Here is a 26939-nt window from a genome sequence, read left to right as displayed (position 1 = left end):
CTCTTCTCAGGCAAAGGCATGCTTGAGTCTCCCTCTCAAAAATCTCTCTCCTACTCAGGTTGCCGCTCCATTCATTCAGTAGCCTCACTTCTCAAGAGCAAACTGTAGACAAACTAGAGGGGATGGGTAAAAAGGAAAAGGAAAAGGGCAGGGTCTTTGGTTTTTTTGTTTTGTACTTTTCTTTAGTGCTTTTAAATCATAAGTTTCTAATCTTTTATAATGAAATAACTGTTCTTAATATTAAGAGTAATCACATCCTGCTTTCTCCATGTTCTTATCTTACATGCATTTCTCAAAATTCTGCTATCAGGCTGTAGCCCAAATGCTCCACTAAGACTGCTGTAGTAAAGGTCATGAAAATAGCTGCCAAAATCATGGCATCTTTTCAGTTTTTTTCCTAGTTGACCTCTTTATAGCATCTGACAAAGTTGCCCACTGACTACAGAAACTCTGTGTCTGGATTTCTAAAACATCATTCTCCTGGTTTACCAACTCTACTTTTTAACTTTTTATTTTGGAAATTATCAAACATATTACAAAATCTTGTTTCCCCTGTCTACCCACCGGTTAGTCTCCCACCACTGTATCATTTTGAGCAAATCTCTATAGCTCTAGATAAAAGCTTATTAATATAATCATATACTATTATTAACCTATAAAAACTAACAGTAATTCTCTATAAAATATCCAGACATATCCATATGCAAAAGAATGAAGTTGGACATTTACCTTATACCATAAACAAAAATTAATTCAAAATGTATCAAAGCCCTTGATGTAAAAACTAAAACTACAAAACTCTTATAAGAAAACATAGAGGAAAACCTTTGTGATTGGATTTGGCAATGATTTCTTAGATATGACACCAAAAGTTTAGTCAAATAAAAAATAGATAAATTGGACTACTTCAAAACAAAAATTTTTATGCATCAAAGGACACTATCAACAGAGTGAAATGACAACCACAAAATGAAAGTATTTGCAAAAGATACATCTGATAAAGGATTAATATCCAGAATATGTAAAAAAAACTTCTACAACTCAACAACAACAACAATAAAACAAGCAAACTGATTTTAAAAAATAGGCAAAGGACATTTCTCCAAAGAAGACATACAAATGGCCAATAAGCATATGGCTCAACATCAACAATCATTAGGAAAATGCAAATCAAAACCATGAGATACCACTTCAAATCCATTTTAATGGTTATTACCAAAAAACCCAGAAAACAAGACCTAATGGCAAGGGACATAGAGAAACGGGAACTCTTGTGCACTAGTGGTAGGAATGTAAAATGGTGCAGCCACTGTGGAAAATGGTATGGCAGCTCCTCAAAATATTAAACATAGAATTACCATACGATCTAGCGATTCCATTTCTGGGTATATACCTAACAATCTGAAAACAGGAACTCAAACAGATAGTTTGTACTATCATATGCATAGCAGCATTATTTATAGCAATCAAGAGATAGAAGCAACCTAAATATCCATTGATAGATTAATAAACAAAATGTAGTATATACATACAAAGGAATATTAGTCTTAAAAAGAAAAGAAATTCTGACACATGCTTCAACATGGATAAACCTTGAGGACATTATGCTAAAATAAGCCAGTCACACAGGACAATATTGTATAATTTCATTTATATGAGTTACGTAGAGCAGTCAAATTCGTAGAGACAAAAAGTATAATGGTGATTACCAGGGTAGGGAAAATGGAGAGTTATTGTTTAGTGGGTACAGAGTTCAGTTTGGGAGTATGAAAAGTTCTGAAGATGATTGGTGGTGATGGTTGTACAACAATGTGAATGCCACTGAACTGTACATTTAAAATGGTTAAAATTGTAAATTATATATTTTATATAAACAACTTTAAAAAATTATAAAAATGCATTATCTTTTAAGCTAACAATTTTACTTGTAAGTATTTTCCCTCAGATATATCTGCATATGTGGAAAACGACACATATAAGAAAATTCATGAGGGTTGGGAAGAAAAAAAAAAAAGAAAATTCATGATAGCATTATTTAAAGTTGTAAAAGGTTGGAAAAAAACTAAATGTCTGTCAACAGTTTATGCAGACTTTAAAGAGAATGCAGCAGTTTTGTGTGTACTGATATGGATTACCTTCAAGCTACAATGCTCAGTGAAAAAAAATCAAAGTATACAACAATGTTTATTGTCTATTGTCTGGGGGGAAATACTTGTAAACACATGCACAATGTGCTCATATATGCATAGAATATATCTGAATGTTACAAAGTAAATTGATAACAGTGACTAGGAAGAAAGGGAGAGAGGTTTAGACTTTCACTATCTACCCTTTTTTGTACTATCTGAATTTTATTTTACACATACATAATCTATTGAAAAATAAACAATTTTCTTTAAATGGCTTACTTTCCAGGCTCTTTTCCAGGTGTCCTCAAAACTTATTGTACACTTTGATCATACTGAACTACTCAGCCATTGCTTCTGTGCCTCCCTAACTTGGTTCATATCTTCCTAGAAAGCCTTTCTGTGGTGGATTAAAGATGGCCACAAATTCTTTATCATTCTCACAATGAGAAGTGGAGCTTATTTCTCCTCTCTTTGAGTTTGGGCTGGTCTCTGACTGCTTCAGCCAAGAAAATGCTTTGAAAGTGGCACTATGGCAATTCTGGGCCCAGTCCTTAATAAGGCTTTGTGGCTTCCACTTACGTACTTTTGGAAGTCCTAAGCCATCGTGAAAGAAGTCCAGCTACCTTGCTGGAGAGGACACATGTCCATCCACAATGTGCAAAATGAAGCAAGAACTATGGACCTCCAACTTTGCAGGAGACAGTCTGAAAAAGCTAGTTGAGCTGCAAACACATGCCATTACTTCCGAAAATTGAAGAATGACTCAAAAGGCAAAGTCAAGAATCATGTAAAATCACTCCCATAAAGCAGCACTGGGTTTTAATGAAGGAACTGGCAATGTGATGCCCAGCTGTATTTCAAAATTAGGATGGAATAGTGACTGTCATATACCTTAGACTTTGAGCCTGATGCCATAATGGATGAGACTTTTGGGGTTTGAAAGAGTATATTTTATACATAGAAGGAATGTGAATAATCCGTGGCTAGAGAGCAAACTATATGCCACGAACTGTCACTCTTCCAAAAAAGGGTGTTTTATTTCTCTACCTCCTGAACCTAGGCTGGCCACAGCACTACATTAACTAAGATAAAGCCACAGAAGTGGTACTATGCCAGTTCTACGCTTCAGCCTTAACAAAATCTGGCATCTTTTGCTTTTTGTGCTTTTAGAATTTCTGAGCCACCATGTGAGAAGTTCAGCTACCTCTGCTGAAGAGAAAATAAGGAGACAACATGGAGTAGAAGCCCTAAGACTGCACAGAGAGGAGGAGAACCCACCACCTCAGCATCCCAGGTGAGCCTCCTCATAACTGCAGGCCCAGCTACCATCTGACAAAAATTGCACAAGAGATCTCAAGCAAGATCAGCAGAACCACTCAACCCACAGAAGTGCAACAAATAATAAAATAAAATGGTCTTTTTTTCAAAGCTACTAAGCTTTGAAGTGATTTGTTATATAACAATAAACAACCCAAACACCTTCCTACCATCTTTCAAGTTGAATCTTGAAATTTTGTAAATCTTACAAGACCCAGGACAAACGCCACCTCTTCTGTAAAGCCTTTTCAGAATGTGGGTATCTCACATTTTTTAAAAAAATGCTAAGTATAATCTACCAATTTTTTATAACAATTTTATTGAGATATAATTCACATAGCACTCAATGCAGTGGTTTTTAGTATGCTCACAGTACTGTGCAATTATCACTATAATCAATTTTAGAACATTTTTATTAAAAAAAAAGTTTTTATCACCCCCCCAAAAAAACTCTTGTCCATTAGCACTCTCCATTTTCCCCCAACCTCTCCTTCCTATATCAGACCTAGACAATCACTAATCTATTTTTAGCCTCCATAGATTTACCTATTCTGTATACTTCATATAAATGGAATCATATAATATGTGCTCTTTTGTGACTGGCTTCTTTCACTCAGCATGTTTTCAAGGTTTATCCTTGCAGAATGTATCAGTACTTCAGTCCTTCTTCTTGTGAATTATATAGTAAATATTCTTGAGCTGAAATATTTGTGTGCTTAAATAAGCTCTGATGATAATTTCCTAGAAGTAGAACTGACTGGTTAAAAAGTGTGACCACTTAAAATTTGGACAATATTCCCAATTGCCCTCCAAAAGTTTATTACATATATTCTCAACCAACAGTGTACCTTTCCTAACTCCCTACAGATAAGTATTAAATTTTAAGTATTTTCTAATCTGACAGGTGAAAAGTGATGTCTTTTTTTATATTTTTAATATCTTTAATTATTAGTGATTTTTCAGCTTTTGTTATTTATGAATTGGCTATTTTCACTTCTTTAAAAGTAGATTTTTCATCTTTTTTTGACTGACTTATTACACATTTGAAATAGTAATCTGTTGTAAATGTTACAAATATTTTTTGTTATTAATATTCTAGAATTTTTTGATACAGAATTAGGAAACGTCTTTCCTCTTTACACTTCCTTTTTCAGAATTTTCCTGTTTATTTTTGAGCATTTATCTTTCAAGGTGGAAATTTTTGTCATATTTCTTCAAATCTTGTTGGAAACTTAAGGGGAACTCTGTTCCTTATACATTAATTTGTGGGACATTTACATGTTGCTTCTTCCTAACACCATTCATTCAAGTTTTGTTTTGACACTCAATTTGGTTTTTTTGGTTTTCTTTATATGGTTTCTTAACATTTCTCAAGTTATTAATAGATTTAAAAAAAACAATTTTTATGTTGTTACTATAGATAAAATATTACTTCCAATATATTTTCTGATACAGTATTGTCTATATGAAGGAAAAGTACTGATTTTCATGTACAGTTGTCCCTCAGCACCCATGGAGGATTGGTTCCAGGGTTGCTGCAGATACCAAAATCCACAGATGCTCAAGTCCCTTATGTAAAATGGCGCAGCATTTACATATAACCTACATACATCTTCCCGTAAACTTTAAGTCACCTCTAGGTTACTTGTAATACCTAATACAATGTAAATGCTATGTAAATAGCTGTTACACTATTTGATGATGGTAATGGATGCACAATTCTGTGAACATAATGAAAACCACTGAACGGTATACTTTAAATGGGTGAATTATATCTCAATAAAGTTGTTTTTTAAAAAAGCATGTTTACTCCAGCATTTTTATAAAAGTAAGTTTCTCCACCATTAGGAATATTATGTCAGTTACTAAACTAGATCTGCTCAGGGGTTCTTAGATTTTCTTTTGTTATTGCTGTTTATTTTAATTTTTTAATTTTCAGGTGTGGAGCCGTAATACTGCTATCTAAATAAGTGTAGTAGCACTGAATACACATTTTGTCAAAAAGTTTTCCCCCACTCTTTTTTTCTGATATGACTACCACTGTCAATATACAGTGTGAGAAGATAAAGAAAAAGTATGAGTGATCTGTTATTTTAGTTCTTAACACACCAGCTAAAATTACATAAGACCAAAGCCATTCGGAAAATACCACATAAGAGAAGCATGTTTATTATCATCCTAAGAATTGTCTTGATATATCTTAGAATCCAATTTTCCCCCTATGAACCCGTCAGATTTTATAATGCAAGTCAAGAACTTTAAGCTCCTGGAATTCAGAAATACTCCATACTCTTTATGTCAAAGAATTCTTACACTAATTTAAAATTTCCATAAATCTCACTTTTGAAGTCATCAGGACATAAGTAAATAAATTACATCCAAATAATAATTTTAAAAAATAAAAAATAAAAATAAATTAAAAAAAATATATATATATGTACACTCTCCCACCCCCTACAAATCACCTATACTTTCAACTTCTTCCTTCACATTTTTTTCTACATTGTGTAAAAGAAAGAAACCACATATGCTATTGGTGAAAATGTAACAAAGGGTACAATACTTTTGGAGGTCAATTTGATACTACCTAGCATCAAAAACACATTCTATTTCAGAAAATTTACACTATAGATAATATAGCACAGGTACCCCCAAAATATATGCACAGAGATATCCTCTGCAGCAGTATCTGTAATAATTAAACTGCAAACAATCCAAATATCCATCAAAAGGGGATTGGCTATGTAAGGTATGGTACAACTATGTTATATAAAACTACACAGTGTTTAAGAGGAATGAGGTAAACCTACATGCCCTGATACAGAAAGATATCCATAAGACATAAAAAAAAAAGACAGTTAAAAAATAAGACAGTAAAAAAGCAAGTTACAGTTTTGTGTGGTATTAGTCTATTTGTAAGAAAGAAAAAAGTTGTTACCCAGCCTTTCTAGTTGTATATTCACAGAAAAGGACTTATGTACAGTAACTATTTATTTACAGCTGCTATCTCTGGGGATATGAGGATCCATCATGTCCATCAATGAATGGATAAATGGATTTAAAAAACTGAGGTATAGATATACTATTCAGCCTTAAAAAAGCAGGAAATTCTGTCATTTGTGTCAATATGGATGAGCCTACAGGGCATTATGCCAAGTGAAATAAGCCAGGCACAGAAAGACAAATATCACATGATCTTACTTATATGTGGAATCTAAAAAAGTCAAACTCCTGTAAGTAGAGAGCAGAATAGTGGTTAGCAGAGGCTGGGAAGGGGGAGGGGACATGAACAGGGAAAGGGGAGACACTAGTCAAAGGGTACAAAGCTGCAGTTAGACTAGAGGAATAAGTTCTGGTGATCTATTGCACAGCATGGTAATTATAGTTAATAATATTGAATTGTATATAGATAGAAGAGTGAATTTTAAATATTCTCACTACAAAGAAATGATAAGTATTTGAGGTGATGGATATGTTAATTAGCTTGATTTGATAATTCCACAAGGTATACATATATTGAAACATCACAATGTACCCCACAAACATATCAATTATTATTTATCAATTAAGAAGAAAATAAAACATTAACAAAGTACGGTGAACTAAAAACTCACATTTGTCATTCCCCGCTCTACACTCTCTTAACCACACGAGGGTATATGGGAAGAAAAAGGGGAGTATGATGGTTACAAGATACTACTCATTCTAAAATGTTTAGTTAGATTAAGCAAACTAGTTCTTCCTCATCAAAACAAATCAGTAAAACTGGTTTTGAGTGTAAAGAAAAAGGACAGTTGTCTTCAATCTTTTTAAAGAGATGATGTAAGTTTATATCTTTATTTGCTTGAACATAAAATCCCACAATTAAATGTTTTAGGTTTTAGAATATTTTTCATATGCCTGAGAAATCAAATTATACACAGTCCTGTCTTTGATCCTAGAGAAAAATTTTTCTCCAGATTAGCATGCCCCAATGCATACACAATTAAAAATAAAAGTGGCAAAATTACAATTGAAAAATAAGTGCAAGTAACTTAGAAATAATTACTGTTGGCTCTGTGTGCCTAAAATTAAGAAAAGCCTAGTATACAGAATTAAGCAAGAAGGATCACATGGGAGTCAACAGACCTTAATGAAAAACTTAACCTTTTACTTGGCAAGGCGAAGGCTATATTTTCATAGTTTTCCCCAGAAATCAGGACAGTTAATAGCTATTTAGGGAGAAAGAGCTATGAATTGCATTATAAGAGGATAAGACTAATTCATCAAAGAATTACTTTAAATTACTATGTGAATTAAATGTTAATTAAAAAATGCGATGACTTTAAAGAAAAAAAAAACAGAATAAACACAACTCCCAATGCTTGAGTCTCCAAAAACAAGTACTGTAAAACTAAACCATGGAAAGGCTTGTTACTAGCCTTTGTACAATTCACAAATATTTTTTGAGCATAGTATTCTTGAGTACTGCTCTAGGCACTGGAGCTCCATGGTCAATGAAACGAACAAGATCTCTGCTCTCATGGAGCTTATATTCTACCATACAATAAAAAAAAAACCTAAAAAACAAAGCAAAAACAGGATAAGAACATACAAAGTGAATGGGGGTAAGAAGGCTCCTTGGAAGACAGGACATTTGAGTTAGGACCCAAATGACAAGAAAGAGACAGCCATGTGACAATCTGGGAACAGAATTTTCTAGGCAAAGACAATACAAAATACAAAGGTACTATAAAAAATTTTGATGGATTATCTCTAAATCAAGTTCTTTTAATAAAAAGCATTATCCAGTGATTCCTATGTATGCTACTGTTTGAAAACCATTGATTGTAAAAACCCTAAATGGCAAATAAATAGTATGAAATGATCAGGACAGGATTAAAATAAGAATAACATTAGTTCATGATAAGAAGCATTTTATAGAATGCTAAGCATATGCTATGCACTGTGCTAAATTATATAGTTTCATTTTCAGGATGAAGACATTTTAAGATACCCATGACATTTATAATTAGCCATATTTAAACTAACTTTGTGATAAAGTAGGTCAAAAAGTGGCTGAATAGATGAAGATACTCAATCTTCCTCTTAAATCATGCAAAATTTAAAACACCAAGCTAGCATTTCACTTATTAGATATCCAAAAATGCTAATGACTCATAATATTCAAGGTTGGTGAGGGCTAGAGTGAAGGAATGCTCTCATTCAATATAGTTGTGTCATAAATTGTTTTAACTTTTTTTAACTAACAAAAATTACATATATTTATGGTGTACAACATGATGTTTTGAGATAATTAAACATTATGAAATGGCTGAATCAAGCTAATTAACATGCATTATCTCATATACTTATTTAACTTTTTTTGTTACCAACATTGATGACAAACTCTCATGCTGTGCATATTCTGATTATATGCCACACCTTAGTGACTCTCACATGACTGCATAAAATTACATTTAGAAATGTTCTTTATATATTGCTTATAGTAGTAAAAAATTGAGAACATCCCTAATGACTATCAAATAAGGGATTACATAAATACATAATGAAATATCTACAATATACAATACTACGCAGTGCTAAAAAAAAGTGGTGATGCAAACTGATGAACACTGAAATGAAAAAATGTCCAATATACATTATAAAAGGAAAATAATGCATGTTTGTATATAATTTTTGTGTTAACAGAAGTATGCTAATATTTATAAAACATACATGTTTACCTATAGAAAATACCTAGATGGACAGATACTAAGTCGTTACTAGTAGTTTTTCTCTTATGACTGGGATTGGTGAGGGGAGTAAGAACAGAAAGGATAAACAAGAGACTTCTTTTTAAATTTCATAAATGTAGTTTTTAAATGTCTAAGGTTCTGGTCAAGATGGTAGAAAAGATGGTTCCCAGTGTCACTCTCTCTCACAAATCAACCAATTTACAACTATAAAAATGTAACATCAGCCAAGATGGAGCCACTGGGGCTCAGGGGAAGAGGAGGAGAGACCTATGGAGTTCATGAAGGCAGGAGAAACCACGATGAGAGAAAGAAAAAGCTTCTCTGAGCGTTTTGGTCCGTGGCTGCTTTAATGCTGGATCTGATGAGTGCATGGAGCAGGAACAAGCAGAAGCCACAGCTGTGCCCTTCAGATGGAGTTACTTTGAGGCAGCAGGAGAGAAGAGGGCCTTGGCAGCCCCCAGGACAACAAGACCACTACTGGGTTCCCATGGACCCACACAGGAGGAGCCAGAACAATTGAAAAAAGGGAGCCATTTAGAGGCTGGTGAGGCATTGCAAGGACCAGTTCAGGGCCCGTCCCATGGGAAGTGTTTGGAGCACAGACAGTGGGTGAGATGGGCACACTGGGAGAATACTGGGACACAGCAAGGACAGCCAACCTGTCCCCTAATCAGCACAGGACCACTCAGAGGAGAATGGTCAGGAATGCAGAATGGCATGGGGTGCAGTTTGATGAAAAAACTCAGGCCCAGATCAGAGATTCTACAGAACACAGATCCACCGGGTCTCTGGAGAGTTGGAAGTACCTATAAGATCAACCATTAAACCCTGAGCTGCACAAAAAGCCTTCCCTAGGGAAACAGCAGCAAAGCAGCAATTTAGCTCAACCACGCAGCTCAAGTATTGGTTCCCGCAGGAAGTTCCCCTGTGTTAGAAGTAAGCAAAGGACAAAAATTAGTTCCGGCCCAGGCACACCACCGGCACCTTGGGGCCTGCCAGGGGACCTGAGGCATGTAGAAAGGGACCAGAACCCCCTCTCACAACCAGGCACACCAAGCCAGCACCTCAGGGCCCACCCGGGAACCCAAGGCATGGAGAACGGGACCAGACCTCTTTCCCACAACCAGGCACACCATGCCAGAGCCTCGGGGCCCACCTGGGGACCCGAAGCATGGAGAAGGGGACTGGACCCTCCTCCCACAACCAGGCACACGGCGCCAGCGCCTTGGGGCCTGCCCAGGGACCAGAGGCATGGAGAAGGGGACCAGACACACCCCACAAACAGGCACACTGACAGCACCAAGGAGCATGGCAAAAATATCACCTCCATGTGGGTGGCCCACCACAGCTACCACAATAACCATGGCTGCTGTGAAAGCGGCTAGATACCACAACCACCACACAGATGGTCTGCCAACCACTGGAGTGCATTCACACAAGGAGAGTCACCAGCAGAGACAAAGAAAAGAAGAGGATGTCTCTTTCCACAAAACCCATTTCAGAGTGACAGAAGAAGCATCTGCTCTACGATAATATTGGGGGAACTGATCATACCTCTCAGCATTGGACAGATCATCTAGGCAACAAATTAACAGAGTAACCATTATTCTTTCAGGAGAGAAGAAATCTAGGGTAATTAGAGGGGGGAGGGAATGGGGGAAGGGGAGAGATGGGACAAGGAGCATAAAGAATAATTATGATTTGTAACAATATATATGCTAGTAATATTGATGTGATCAACATACCTCAATGTTCAACCCCCAAAATATGTATAATCGATTTTGATTCAATAAATAAAATAAATTTTAAAAAATGAAAAAATAAAAAAATAAACTTCTCACCCCCTCAAAAAATAATAATAAATTTCATAAATGTTTATACCACTTTTCCCCCACTGAACATAAATTACTTTAGAGAAACTTTTAAAAACTTTTTAACCTATACTTTGGAGTTGGGATAAGGTCTTTCCAGAGTTCCTTATATCAGGGAACACAGAAATGGCCCCAAATATTGAACTAAATATAATGTCATTCCTTAAAATAAAATTCTATCTGTATTACAATTAATAGAAAACCATTATACAAAAGTAGTGTATTTAGGGTACCTTTTAACTACATTTCATTGGCATTCCATAACGTAAAATAAAGTCCAATGTGGTTTAGAAAGCCTTTTGGGATCTAGTCTTGTGCTTCTCAAGCTTTAATCATGCAACTTACCTGTGGGTCATGATAAAACATAGACTCTGTTTCAGTAGTCTATGATGGGGCCCAAAAGTTCCCATTTCTAAGTTCTGTAGATCACACTTTGAGTTCATACCTCACCACTCCCACACTTTAGATTTAGTGAATTACCACTCTTCCCCACCCACCATGTTCTTCATACCTCAGGCAGATGTCAATGCTGCTTCTTTTGGATTCCCTGCAGCCCCTATGAATTTATGTTCCAGAATTTATCACATTTGCTATACACATGTCCATCTCCCTATCAGATTACGAGTTTGAGGATAGGAAATGTCTATCCTCAGCACATAGATATTCAATAAATGTGTTCTGAGTACAAGTCACTAAGGTATCAAGTTCCTGCCCCCACTTTGAAATAGTGGCTACCACAATCACTTTCATTCCATAACATTTTCTTTTAAGTAAAATTCAGTAAAAAAAAAACTGAATTAATCTCTTAAATTAAAATATAAGACAACACATATTTAAAATTAAAGTAAAATGTCACACTATTTGATGAGATGTTTGCCTCATTGCTGAAAAAAGGTTAATGTCATTTCATTTTGAGGTAAAAAGGACAAAACAAGGATTATACATTTTGATACTTTTAATTTAAATAATTAAGAAAATAAGAATGGCATCAAATTTCTAATATACCTTTCCTCTTTAAGTGTATTAGGACTCTTTTATTGTTTTTTAAAAACAGATGACAGAATAATATCTTAAACAAAATGCTTATACAGGCAGCCGTCCCTTTACCACTCACCTTCCTCATCTATCCATTTCATGGTGAAAAGCTGTTCATTGTCAAAAGAACACATGTCTCGAACCTCACTGCAAAGGCCCTCAAAGGAGATGGAAGGTTCAAAATGTGTTATCATGATATCTCTGAAAAAGAAAAGGAGTTTTAAGTTTGAAAATGATTAAAATTTTATTTACATTTATTGAATGGCTGATGATTTGATAGACTTCAGCTATTTTGTGTGTGTATCAACATGCACTGCTTCCAGTAAACTATCTCTGCAAAGCAAAAATTAAAATATCAATATTAAATAATGACTTAAAAATAAAAATATTGGATTTTTGAGAAACCTTAATTCAATCTCCCCTCACTCTGGAAAACCACTCTAACTGCTCTAACAGATGATAGTCCCACTTCTTTAATGTTATTAGAAACTTACTCCTTTGGGACGCATTCCACTCTACAGATGAACAGCTCTATTATTGATAAGCTTCTGCCTTGTATTTAACTGAAATTTATTTCAATCACTAGCCTCAGATCTCCCCTCCCCCAAAAGTCTACCCTTCATCTAAGAGATAACACATCTCCATTGGCCTTGACTTCCACAGATTAACTACCCATGAGTCTGTTAATTGTTCTGTGTATGGCATGACATCTTCGTTTTCACCTTTTTCCAAAAGAATTACAGTTTGTCAAAATTGGTTTTTGACTTATATTTTAAGGTAGGTACTCAAAAAACATAGGAATAAATAAATAATAAATAATAAATGTGTATTTACTTTTGTATTGGTGTTAGATGAGCAACAATTATTTAAATAAATTCACCTAGCAGCTATTCACTATAAGACTTAAAACCGTAACAAAATGTTTTACAGTAGAGGCCTGGCATTTCCTCCAAGGAGCCATGAAAAGGCTTCCTACGGTCTAATCTCCATACAGCAGCCATAATGATCCTTTCAAATACAAGTCACATAGACTGAATGACTCTTAATTTAACACTTATATAGTAATCCCTGTGTTAGACTCTGTTCTAAGGGTTAAACTCTTCAAATACCTCTCCCCTCAGGTAGAATAAAATCCAGAGTCCCTGGAAGGGTCTACAAGGCCCTGTGTGAACTGGCCCTGGCTACCTCTCTGACTGACCTCTCCTACCACTGGACAGGTAAACAAATGTTTATAGTCCACCATCTGCACCAGCTACAACATAAGCTTGGTAAAAGCAGGGACTTTGCTTTCTTCATTATATTCCTAGAGGCCAATGCAGTGCCTAGCACAGAATGGCTGCTCAAATGGGTATTCGATAAATATTTGCTGAAGGAAGGAGGAAATGACACTGTTAGGAACTGTGAACAGACATGGGTTAGTCAGAACGCAGAGTAGGAAATAGGAATTAAAATTTTTAGTCATCTGCAAAAAATGTTACAGCTGCAGTCTTTAGGGGATATAGAGGGTAAGCAGAGAGCCAAGCAGGCATAGAAATCGAATGGCCTTTTCCTGGTTATCATTTTCTTCTAAGCATCTCCTATTTTTCTGCCCCTGCCTCTTAGAACTCTCTTGCTTTGGCTTTCCTAACTATATGCTTCTCTGGCTCTCATTCGATACTGTTCTGAACACTTAGGTCTCCTTTTGTCTTCAATCACAATACATTCTCTCATATTCATTCTCTCTCTCTCTCTCTCTCTGAAACCTAATTCACATTCAATGCTTTTACTATTTATTATCTCTACATAGATGTCTCCTAAATCTGTAATTCCAACTCTGTGTGGTATTTAAGATTCTCAGTAACCTGGTTCCAACTTCTATTTTCAACTTGATCCCAGCACTCCTAACACAAATACTCTGTTTACTCACCCATTAAGATCTTGATTATCCAAGTCTAATCCTGATATTCCCTCAGTTTATGGAGGGTGCAAGGAACTACTCTTAATGGGCGTTTCAACATCATCTTCCAATAAACCTTTTCAACCACACAAGTCTAAAGGTCTATACTTCTAAACCTGTCCAAAATGTATCTTATGTTCCGTCTTTTGTTATTTAATTCATAATATACTAATAAAGCATCCTCAACTAAATTGTAAACAAATGAAAGAAAAAATTCTCAGACTTTTTAATATATTCACAAAACTGTTAACACAATAGGGACTCAAATATTTCTTGACTGAATGTAGAAGAAATACTTTCTATGAGAAACCTATCTTCCAGCAAATGTACTTTTGACAGGTATATATTATTAAGTTTACTTTTCCTATAAACATTTATAAAATACTTATTATGTTCCAGATGTTTAAACAGGACTTATGTAATCTTCACGGTAACAGTCAAACTAAACATACTAATCCCATTTTATAGATTTTAAAAGCAAGGAACAAAGGCATACTTACCAGAGTCTCACAGAAAATAAGACAGGAATTCAAATCAGAATCTCCCAATGACACTAGTGGTGCATGCTGTGATCTGACCTTCCCCCTCTCCCACCGCACTCCCAGAATCCACTATCAGCAATGGAGAATTTATTATCTCTGCTGCTGGGAGTGCTGCCAGTAGACAATCTTCAGCTGTTAGCCCCCACCAGAGATTTGACTTGACTCCTTGTCTATGATCATACTCCATTCCTGGAGCAAACCACAACCAATGACTGACTGGATGTGGGAGTAGAAAGGCCTTAGATACAACACAGGAAAGCTCTAAAGTGTCAACTCATCTTCAGCCTGGAGGGTCAACTGTGGTTTCTGTTGAGACTTCAGGGCAGCTTGATTTCTTTTTTTGCCTAAGCTTGTGCTATGATTTGAATGTGTGACCCCTCAAAATTCATGTTAAGCTTAATACCCACTGTGGTAATATTTAAGAGGTTGGGCCTTTTGGGAAGTTAATAAGTCATGAGGGCTCCACCTTCATGAATGGATTAGTGCCTTATGAAAGGGCTGAATGGAATTAGCTTAGGCCTTTTTTTGCTCTTCTATCTCTTCCGCCATGTGAGGACCCAGTGTTTGTCCCTTCTGGAGGACCCAGCGACAAAGTGCTGTCTTGGAAGAAGAAATTAGGCCCTCATCAGACACGAACCTTCTGGCACTTTGATCTTGGACTTCACAGCATCCAGAATTGTGAGAAATAAATTTCTGTTGTTTATAAATTACCCAGGCTATGGTATTTTGTTATAGCAGCACAAACTGACTATGATTGCTTGCTTCCTTCCCTTCTCTTCTCTTCCACGCCAGTCAATGAGAAGAGCATTCCTGTATAAACCTCCTGCATGTGAATCTCCTGAGATACCACTTTACAGCAGAATTCACCCCAATGCACATGTCTTAACCTGTTCAGGCTGCTAAAATAAAATGCCATAGACTGGGTAGCTTATGGTCAACAGAAATTTATTTTTCAGACTTCTGGAGGCTGGGAAGTCCAAGATCAAGGCACCAGCAGATTTTGTGCCTGCTGAGGCCCTAATTCCTGGTTCAAACAGAATAGCACCTTCTATCTGTGTCCTCTGAGATCTCTTTTATAAGGGCACTAATCCCATACATGAGGGTAGAATCACCTCCCCAAAGCCCCACTTTTTAATACCATCACCTTAGGGGGTAGGGTTCAACATATAATTTTGGGATGACACAAACATTCAGACCACAGCAGCAAAATTATTATCAAATGACATTTTTTGACAAAAATATAATAAATACAAAGTCAATTTCACTTTTTTTCTAGTGCTTTTTCACTTAATTTCAGTTTTTTTAAGTGTAATTTTATTTTTTTTAATTTATTTTATTTTGTCAATATACAATGTGGTTGATTATTGTGGCCCATTAGTGAAGCCTCCCTCCCCCCTCCCTCCCAACAACCTCATATCTATTCTCTTGTCTTATCAATTTCAAGGAATTGTAGTCAATTTCCCTTTTTTAAGAGACTGGTTAATGAAAAATATAATCCTTCTTTTGGAGATTAAATTAGTCTACCTTACTACATGAAACTAGTTAGTTTTCTTTATTCTTCAGAGAATATACATTGCCAACATATATAAATTATACTTTTTTTTCTACCATGTAAAGTTATTTTATTATAAAATTTATTTTCTAATTAAATATGAATAAAATATAAAACACAAATTAAAAGTAAATCTTATAAATATTACTTTAAATATTTTTAAATTTTATTTTTTAAAAATAAAGCAAAAATAGAAAACAATTCCTTCTAGTGACATTAAAAGACAAGGTTTGGCCTGTTAGCTCACTTGGGAAAGGGCGTTGCTGGTAACACCAAGGTCAAGGGTTTGGATCCCTACAGAGGCCAGCTGCCAGAAAAAGAAAAAGAAAGAGAAAAACTGCTTGCCTTAAAGCAATCTTTCTTTCAAAGTACCCTCAAGGTTACTAGTATGAAGGTATAAGGGTTGGGAGAATGTAATTTGGTATTAAATTAGAAGAAATTCTCCTCCTATAGAATTTCTGCAGCAAAGAACAAATGTGGTTACCTTCTTTGAACGCAAGGGGGAAAAATTGGGAACATCAGACATCATCAAGGTATGACTTCCTTATTAAAGTCCACATGGAGTTAAAATTAACACATATGTAAGCATATCTGTAAAAACAGGGATTTTTCAGAAATCTTATTTTTCAAGAGCTAAAAAATATTTATCAGAAAATATAAATATTTTTAAAACATCTGTGTAATCCTTAAAAAGTATAAGTACATACAACCTTAAGAGACTCAATGAAAGAGTTATGCTATATCAACTAACACTCCTTAAGTTCCAGGAACTGAAGCATTTAAGGGAGTTTTATATAAACACTTATCTTAAGTAATTGGGAAAGCACAATGTTCATAGCATTCCATAATCACCAGATCCTAATTATAGTATCAAAGCTAAAAATGAGCTGGAAAATAAATATACCACATTCTAAAGGTATAAAAAAATTCTTGTTTAACTTCAGCATTAACATAAATTATTTTACCACTGATCTTCAACAGAATATAGTCTGCTTTACCACAAAGATTCTCAAAATGGAAAATTTTAGATATAGTTTTAACTAAATTAAAAGAAAAAGAAAAAGAAAAAAAGCATTTTTAATTTTGAGATTGGGATTCAGAAGACAAAAATGCTTTAAGCATTCAATGTTCATATGTTCTAAAATATAGACTCTAAAGTTTTTCCTAAGGACTAATTGCTTTTAAAAATAAACCCGCAAGAGAACCACATTGAGTTCTTCTGCTATCACAAAATAAGCTCTTCTAAATTAAATATAGACTGTGCAGGTAAAAAAAAGTATATGCAATCACCAATATCACAATCAGTTTAGGCAGGATTATCCAGGGATAGTAAAACCATTGTGTAAAAGGTTTTGGGGGAACAGAATACTCAAACAATCTCAAAGTATCACCCCTGAAATTAATTATTAATTACAAAAACAGTCATAAAGCAATTTCCATTTTTTAACAATCAGGAAGATAGATAGTAGACTCAAAGTAACAACTGTGAAATATGAATTTGGCAATAAAGCAAAAAAGCAATGTTATAAAGCCCCGTCAATACAGGAAAAGGGAAAAGAGAAATTTCTCTGAAGGTTTGCTAAGTCTCAATGTTATTTGTAAAATGGAGATATTGATATTTACCTCTGAGTATTACTGTGAAGATTAAATAAAAATGAGTGCAAAACACATATTACAGTTCTTGAAACATGCAGTTACGTTATAAAAGTTAGTTTCTATGCTCTTTCATACTTCAAAAGGAGAAAAGGGGGCTGAGTATCTCTGAAAACACTTTATGAGATTTTTCTCACTATTAATTATATTTCATTAAGATAAAAGATCATTGCTATAATTCAATACTGTCTGGACAATGCTAGCCAAATGTGAGGAGCTGCCCGAAATCGCCATTACAAGATGGCGCTGATTTCCGGTGGAGGGCAGGGCTGCTCGGTAACACGCCTGGGCCGATTAGGCAGCCACCAATAAGGTAGGAGCACGTCCTAGGCGAGGAGCAGTCTCTATATAAAGGGCGCGGGTTCCCTCGCTCGGGGTCTCCATTTTTGGCAAGCTTATGCTCTCCCTCTCAAGATGCATTAAAGCTGATCTGCAGAAGGATCCTTTGTGTGCCGCGTCGTTCTTGCTGGGGAGACGGTAGCGCGGGACAGCCAAATGGCTAAGATAAGAAAAATGGGGCTGACCAGTTAGTTCAGTAGGTTAGAGTGCGGTATTATACCACCAAGGTCAAGGGTTTGGATCACCATACTGGCCAGCAGCCAAAAAAAAAAAAAAAAAAGGAAAAAGAAATAAGATATAAAAAGGAAGAGGCAAAACTGTTACTTACAGATGACATTATCTACTTATAAATTCTAAGACAGTTAACTAAGAAATTACTAGAAGGTGGCCCATTCACTTTAAACATACAAAAATTGGCAGGATGTAATAAGCCTATGAGAATAAAATATCCCATTGGCAAAAGCAACAAAAATTTAAAATATATAGGAACAAACTTAACAGGAAATGTACAAGACCTATGGAACAGGAACTTAAAACTTTATAGAAAAACATGAAAGAAATGAATAAATAGGTATATATCACATACTTATAAGGCAAGGCTCAATATTATAAAATTATCAGTTTTCAAATTAACCTATAAACTCAATGCGATTCCAAATCAAAATGCCTATAGGATTTGGGGGGTGGTGGGTAGGGACTTACAAAACCTTCTAAAATTCATCTGGGAGTGAAAATACACAAGAATGGCCAAGAAAATTTGGGAATAGAAAATTAATAAGCCTTTCTACAACATATATCAAAATTAACTCTAATATTACAATTAAGCCAATAATGGTATGTGCAAAATAGATCTCTCCCGAAGAGTCAATGAAACAGAATATAAAGTACCTATTCACATTATGAGAAATTTAGAATAAAACAAAGTTGTTATTTCAAATCAGTAGTGAAAAGACAACCTATTCAATAATGGTATTAGAATAAACTTTGAAAAAAGTAACTTGTATCAGTACACTACAAATGATCAAACCCACACTACCAGATTTGTTGATAAGATAATCACCTAAAAAGCTGCATAATAAAAATTGTAAAACTTTTTTCAATGATAAACACATCTACATAAGACAGCAAACCCAGAAGCCATAAAAAAAAGACCAGATTTGATTACATAACAATGCTGACAACGCAGACAAAATATTAATGCCCCACTAAAAAATTAATTTTAAAAAAAATAGAAAAATAGGCAAAAGATATGAATAGAGGGCTGGCCAGTTAGCTCAGTTGGTTTGGTTAGAGCATGGTGCTGGTAACACCAAGGTCAAGGGTTCAGATTCCCATACTGGCCAGCTGCAAAAAAAACCCCTCAAAACAATGCCCCCCTACACACAAAAAGATATGAATGGACAATCCAGAGGAAATATGAGTTATCAATAATGTATAAAAAGACACTTGTAAAAAAAATAAAAGCTACCATTTTTTGTCAATCCAATTGACAAAAATTTAAAAGACAGATAACATACAATGGGAGCATAAGGAAAAAAACTTCACTTGTACACTGTTGTTGAGAATGTAAATTGAGTAGTTTTTTGGAGGACTATATCAAAATTTAAAATGGGCATATCTTTGACCATGGTTGCAAGAATATGTATTAATTATAAGGATGTTTCTTCAACATTATTTGAAATAGTGATTTAATGAATAAAACGTAAGATGTTCATCAATCAGAAAAAGTATTAAATAAATTATGGTATAACAATACTATGGAACACTATGTATCATCTAAAAAGAATGAGATCCACCTACCTGTCTATCCATCTATCTGTCTGTCCTGGCACAGAAATATGACCATGAATGGAAAAAATCAAGTTGCAGAAGCATGTGTAGAAATATGAACCCTTTATTAGAAAAATAAAAGGATGTGTCTATGTTTGTGTATGTTTATATATATCTATACTCATAGACATACTGATATGGTATAGAATATTTCAAACTGTTAACAATGGCTGCTCTTAGAAAGTGGGAGTAAGAGACTACAGAGGTAATTTCCACTTTACGTATTTCTATATGTTTAAAATTCAGCTTTAGTGTCCTGCTTTGTGATCTGCATTTGGCCACTCATGGCATTTTTGTTTCTATCATCATTCTCAGCCACATTCCTACATAGGTTAGCTGTCACGCACAGTGCTTACAACATAGAGCAGGCATGTAATAAATGATTGTTCAGTTAATTCTGGACATTTCCACCTGGATGCTTCATCAGCACTCAGAATTCAGTTAATTGTTTCAGGTAATGAATTAGCTTCTCCCACAAGTCTCTTCCTTCTATATTCTTCAGTCTCTCCCAAAAAGAAACCTATGAGTTGTCAAATTCCTCTCTCCCCCACAGGCAATTAATCTCTAATTCAAATCAATTCTACCCCCTAAGATCTCCATTGAATCCATACCCTCTTTTCCATCTCCTTAGAATCTCTTACCTGGACTACTTCAAAAGCCTTCAAATTAGTCTCATTCATCACCAATCCATCTCCCACAAGAGATCCATCTCCCACATCTTCCAAGAGAGATCTTTCTAAAATGCAGATCTGATCATGTATCTCTTTTACTTAAAATCTTCACTAATCAGAAAAGGTCTGAACTCCACAGCATGACATTCAAGGGAAAACTTTATTAGCCTCATGTCTCATCAGTGCCCACTTTGCACTTTATATCCTAATAGGTAATAAATATGAGACTAACAATCAAACCAATCTTAATTCCCCAAATTTATCACGCAGTTGTTCAATACCTGGAATGAACCCCCACCCAACATTATCATTCACCAAGCAAAGTACTATTTATCCTTTAAAAGCCTTAGACAGGGCTGGTCTGTTAGCTCAGTTGGTTAGAGCATTATGTGCTGATTACACCAAGTTCTAGGGTTTGATGCCTGTACCAGCCAGCTGACAAAAAAAAAAAAGCTTCAGCTATTTCATCCTCTAGGAAAGCTTCCGTGTCACCCCAGGCTCCTCCCCAATACTCCAATATCTATCCCTGCAAATACCACACACACACACACACACACACACACAGTCTTATATTACCTACCTCTACATCCTCTGTGCCCATGATAGCACCATGTGCCTAGATTAAAGTAGATGTCAAGCAATATTTATTAAACTGAGTTTAAATAATCTCTGGTAATATTTGAAATCCTAAGCAAGACCGGAATTTTAAAAATTCATGTTTTTAATTAGGCTAATTTCAACCATAAAAAAACAAACACTCAAGTTACCTTAAAAAGAGGGTAGAAGTGGGAGTTATATTAGAAAGCTGTTATGAACTAAGGAGTTCTAGGGAGAACTTTTCCTGCACAGAGCTGCTTCTTTCTTGTCTGCTTCTTCAGACCTTCTTTAGTTTGCAACATGGTCAGTTCTGGCCTCATCACCCTCTCCCTCCAACTCTTCAGTTTCTCCCTCAACTCTTCTCCAGGGCTGACAAGCAATTTATCTCCACGTTATCTAATCAAATTTCTGAGAAGGTTCTTTTATTTGGTTTGCTTTTCGGCACCAGGCCTCCATGCTCTATTTTTTTGTCTCTGGCCAAGCTATGATCAGCTGCCCTATGGTTAGGTGCCATGCCAGGACCAATCAACTAATTCCCCCAAACCTCAACTCAAGATACTATTTTTATTTCCGTAGAACCATTACTAAAGTATAATGCTAAAATAATTTAGCAATACTTTTAAAAACAAGTCCTGCCAAGACTTGTCCATAGTGAGAAAAATCCTGCATATTTCGTCACCGAATCAGCTTTGCATTCTTATTTCTCTAGATGTGCACAGAAGGAATCCTCTTAATTGTTATCACTGCTCAACAGCAGTAGTTTAAAGAGCATTTTTATAAAGTTTTTGCATAATTTCACTTAAATATATAAAGAAATGAGTAGCCCAGACATTGCCAAGTTAAATTCTATCCCATAATATCAAGTAACTTTATACAACAGCAATCTATCACTAACCAACAAAACCTGTTTCTCTTCCTCCAAACTAACACCAGTGGGTAATGACTGAAAATGGCCACTCACTGAAAAGCAGCCATGTTGGGGACAGAGGGGTGCAGGCCAGGGGAAAGAGGGGTGCAGGCCAGGAGACAGGCACTTTTAGGTGGTCTCCAATAAAATAGTATTCTCAGTGCCATCAGTCTCCTGCTTAAAAATTAGAAAAAAACAAATTAGATGTCTTTTATATCTGCGGAGACACCACATTTTCACTAAGATCAAACTTAACAAAATAAGAACACTATACACATCTTTGAAAGGAGAGGGCAATTTATTCACTAAAAAATTCTAGCTATTCCAAGAGTCAACATTCACTGGAAAGAAATATTGCTAGAAGGGGCAGGGGGAAAGCTACGTGACAGTGGCCATTCAGAGGATCTGAGGGAAAAGGAAACTTTTTCAAATGCAGGATGTCCTTACATTTCTTCATATAAAGGAAGCATTTTCTATTTTAAAATCAGGTAGGTGTTCTAGTTAGTCAACCTGTTTATTAACTATCCTGATTAGTGACTCATTTTTGTTTCATCTATATTAATGAGCAGCTGACTATGTAATATCACAACTATCAGTTTAAACTATATAACGTATAATCTCAACAGATCTAATTTCAGAGGATAGAAATTGGTACAATTTAGAAAGGGCTGATGTTGTCTATAAATGAGGCTTGAAATTGACACTATTAGAAAGCTTTCATTGAATAAAAACACTAAAGGCCAAGGGGTTATTCATGTCTTTCCTTAGTAAATTTTATAGGTTTTAAAAGACAATGTTAACTTGAATGTCTTGGAGAAATTTTAGTCAAACACTAAAAAAGGTCATACGCATTATTCTTTTTTTTAATAATTGGAGCAATAAGTCAAGAAAATACGATACCTATATTATGAAAGTACTAGCAGACTCTGATTTCTTACTAACAAAAATGGGAAAAAAGAAAGAAATACTAATTTCTCCATCTTTCATAGAGTCATTGAAGACTATCTAAATTTAACAAGTCAAGAATTAATACTGTTGAAAGTTATAAACGTAGCCCAGATAACTAAAAATAATAGTTTAACAACCAAAATTTGAGAGAGACCAGGAGAAGTAGAAGGTGGAGTGCACTGAATTTCTCACTTTTCAGTGGAAGTAATAACTAGATACTACTAAAAGTTGATAAATCATGAAAAAGAAGTACAACTTTTAAAGTAATAAATGTAACCTCCAGAAGAACCAAAAATAAATTGTCAACAGTGGTTACCTGTGGAGGTTGGGGGGATGGAATGGTGGACATTTTTTGTTTATTTTATACCTCTGTACAATTTGCACTTTCCTACCGTGTGCATGTAATCTAGTTCATTAAACTGTCAACAATCAGATACCTTTAAAAAAAACAATATCTACTATATTTCATTCTCTGCACATAATGACTCATGGTCAGTCAACTTTAAAAAATGGAACACACTCTAAAGATATATCATTCTAAAGTGATATACTCATCCATCAAATTACAGGGAAGGTTTTTTTAAAAAAGGCAAAAGAAGCTTTTTTCTCATCTTGCAAAATTCATGGTTGATCATCCTCAAGTCAAAATAGCTCTTGTGACAACTACAAACTTTTAAAAAATCCACACATTTCTTGGAAGTGTTTTAAAATAAAAAACTCCTTCAATTTTTCCTGTGTTTTAGTAAAAACACAGGTATAATGTTGTCCAATAGTAACTCCTATAAACTACTCCTAAATACAGTTAAGCTAATAAACCAAGGCCAGAAGCTTCATGGAAGCAAACTAGTAAGTCCTTACATCAAATCAATAGAACAGTTACGGGCTTATATTTTATTTGAAATCAAAAACAAGAGAAGCAATTTGAGAGTTTGCTATCTTCACTGACCTTCTCAGGAATGTAAAAGTATGCACTGCAGTTTCAGCCTTGCAGTGCCTGAGTTTTTTAAAGCAATTTACTTCTGCCTGAACAAGCAGTAGGACAGGCCAAAGCAGTTGGGTTTTCTATTAATCCTTAGTCTCAAACCTTAATGTTCACACTGACATTTCACCTTTCCAATGCTCCTAAACATAATTATCTCAAAGAAATTTCAAACCACAACTGAATATAAAGGAAGGGGGCATTTTGCATCACTGATGATAAAATATGATTTAACACAATGCTCTTAGGACTGAATTATTTCTAGTAATCACAGTAGTTATAACTTAGGTAAGAATATGAGTAAAGATCACAGAATTTAAAACTGTGCCTTAGCTCGTCCTCTTCTCACCTTGCAATATCTCACCCGATTGGATGGGCCTTGAAACAACACTGACAAAGGGTTAGCAAAATTTTAACTTACATATATGCAATTTAATCTTGGCGAGACATAAGTACCTAACGCACATCCCTGAAAACGCATCAACTTTACTCTTAAATATAACTCCTATGTCTAATATACTGGCAGTATGACCGCAGTCCTGATACTCTTCATGAACTCTTGAAGACGGTAAACCTGACCTACAGAACCATAGGCTTTAGGCCTTCTGATAATAAAAAGGACCAGCTAACTGACGCAGTCCTGTCCTCGAAGCCCATAGCAATTGAGATAACTGAGGGCATTACTAGGAATCCTCAAGTCTCAATCCCCAATACACCCGGACCTAATGAGGTTAAAGCTCTACAAATTTCTAAAGAGCGGTCTCTCCACCCCACCAGGTACTCCTACTCTGTTCCAAGCCTCCGCCTCCTCCTCGGACCCTATTCTGGGCCCCGGCTCCCCGATCCCTCGGCGCCCCGCACCACACCTGGGGGCGCCCCCAATTGCTCGCCCCCTTGTTCCTCCCCCGATCACTCCGTCACACACCCCGAGTGCCTTCCCCGGAGGCGCCTGCCCAGCCCAACCCGCCCACAATACCTCTAGCCCCTCATCCTCCCCTCCTCCAGGCCGAGTCCAGCTGGCCTTTCACTCCCCTCCCGCTCCTACCCCTTCTAGAGGATACTCACCCGCGGTAGTAGGCTTTCACCCGGACCTGGTGAGAATGGTCCCCGCTGCCGCCGCCCGCGACCGTGTGGGACATGGTGCTGCTGTCCCTCTGGGTCGGCATCTCCTTACTCCCCCGCCTCAACACAGGAGGTCGAGGGTGCAGGGGGCGCGCCGGGCGCCGCGGGGGACTCCGCCGCTGAAGCCTACCCGAGAGCTGCGGTCGTCAGCTCGCCTACCTGCCCGCCTCGTCGCAACGCCGACCCAAGGGTCGCTTCACCGAGGCAGCCGGAACCGCGCGGCTCCTCCCACCGCCAGTGGCCGCCGCCACCGCCTCTACAGCCGCCCCGGCCAGCACGCCTCCCTGCCTCGGTCCCTCCCACCTAGCTGGCTCCAAAGGCCCACATTCCGGGGTAGGGAGGGCGCAACCATCAGTCCAACTCAAGGAGCCTCAATGCCGGACTGAACCATCCTCACGGGGGCAGAGAAAGGGGGGAGGGGAATCGGAGACGCTGACGATCGCTCCAGGCACCGCAGAAAGGGACCTCGTGGGAGCAGTGACAGAGAATTCACTACTGTAGTTCTATTAAAAGCCCCTTCCCTACAGGAAAAATGTTAAGAGACAAATACTGCAACATCTCACCCCAATTTCCCATCTTGGCCGCGTCCGCGGTCAGCCGACTTGGCACCCCGGATACATTTGCCATGCGGGTTTCTGGGATTTGGAGTCCCCGTGGGATTCTGGGACTTAAGGTTCCTTACATGCGGAGAGCCCAACCTTCTCTCTGATAAGATTATGTCTCTTCAGCGCGCTCCGCTTAGAAATCTTGAATCCAACTTGGGCATCTGAGGGCACTGGAAATGATTGGGCCTCGTCACGATCTAGACTTTGTCCTCTGATGAATTCTTCCTTCCATTTGCACAAACCATCTAAATTATACAGTTCCTTTTTGGGGGCACAAGAACGTGTTTACCCGCTCATCCCGGGCATTTTTATGGAAAGAATTTAATAATATATGTAACAAATGTAATAATCAATGTAATAAAGGAAGAAACTCAACCAGACGATATGATGGAAGAGAGACTTTTCTTCCTTCGCGCCCCCCATATCTAGCCCCTGAATACTGATATTGCATGGAACAGGTGCTCAATGAATACTTATCCAGTCAATCAATCGATCAATCAATCCATCAGCATTTGTTCTGTTAATATTGGCTAACCAAGGATTAGAAAGAAACCGTCCTTGTAACCTAATCTCTGACTTTGCTCAGGTCTTGTCTGTCACAACTAATACTGCAATCACAGGTAGCAAAATTCCAGCCTTTGCGTCAGTCCTGGTAATACCACATGCTAAAAGAATTGGAATAATCAAACAAATAGCTTTCTTTATCATGATTAAATAGGCTTGAGGGATTGACTCAACAGAGTTATGGGTGATATTTAGGTTGGTATGAAGTCCTCTGACTGCTACAAACTTGGATTATATACCCTAAATAAAATTTTCCGTTTGGGAGGTGGGGAGATGTGTTCTTGTTGAAAAACTTGGTATCAATTTTTTGGCAATTGGGGATCTGCATGAGCATGTTAAATACGGACCAATTAGCTATGAAATATAAGTTATTTCTAAAGTGAAATGGTCAAATTTCAGTTAGATTAATGGAAAATTTAGTATGCTTGTGACATAATTGAAAGATTCTATCGTGTTCTAAAAGGTTTCATGTCATACAAAGAGTGAAAATTTATAGAAAAATGAAGGGTAAGGCACAGAAAACTTTCTTTCTTTTTTTTATCCTTGAACCTTTGTCAAAAATCAATTGACCAGGGCTGGCTAGTTAACTCAGTTGTTAGAGCGA

The 26939-nt window shown here is 36.4% G+C and overlaps 1 protein-coding gene and 1 non-coding gene across 2 annotated transcripts in view; one reads left to right on the top strand and one right to left on the bottom strand.

The window, feature by feature from the left end:
- PRKCI (protein kinase C iota) overlaps positions 1-25463 on the bottom strand; it is a 58665-nt gene extending 33202 nt beyond the window's left edge. The window contains exons 1-2 of the mRNA XM_063093765.1: positions 25110-25463; positions 12170-12291 (exon numbers count right to left, since the gene is read on the bottom strand). Of these exons, the coding sequence (XP_062949835.1) occupies positions 12170-12291; positions 25110-25210 (223 nt within the window). The 5' untranslated portion in view covers positions 25211-25463. The remainder of the gene's footprint in view (positions 1-12169; positions 12292-25109) is intronic.
- Positions 19376-19455, top strand: TRNAT-GGU (transfer RNA threonine (anticodon GGU)). Its single transcript has one exon. It is a non-coding gene; the product is annotated as a tRNA-Thr (tRNA).
- Positions 25464-26939: the final 1476 nt, after the last annotated feature.

The sequence above is a fragment of the Cynocephalus volans genome, chromosome 1 (assembly GCF_027409185.1).
Source record: "Cynocephalus volans isolate mCynVol1 chromosome 1, mCynVol1.pri, whole genome shotgun sequence".
Taxonomy (NCBI): domain Eukaryota; kingdom Metazoa; phylum Chordata; class Mammalia; order Dermoptera; family Cynocephalidae; genus Cynocephalus; species Cynocephalus volans.
This window is presented reverse-complemented; position numbering and strand designations above follow the sequence as displayed.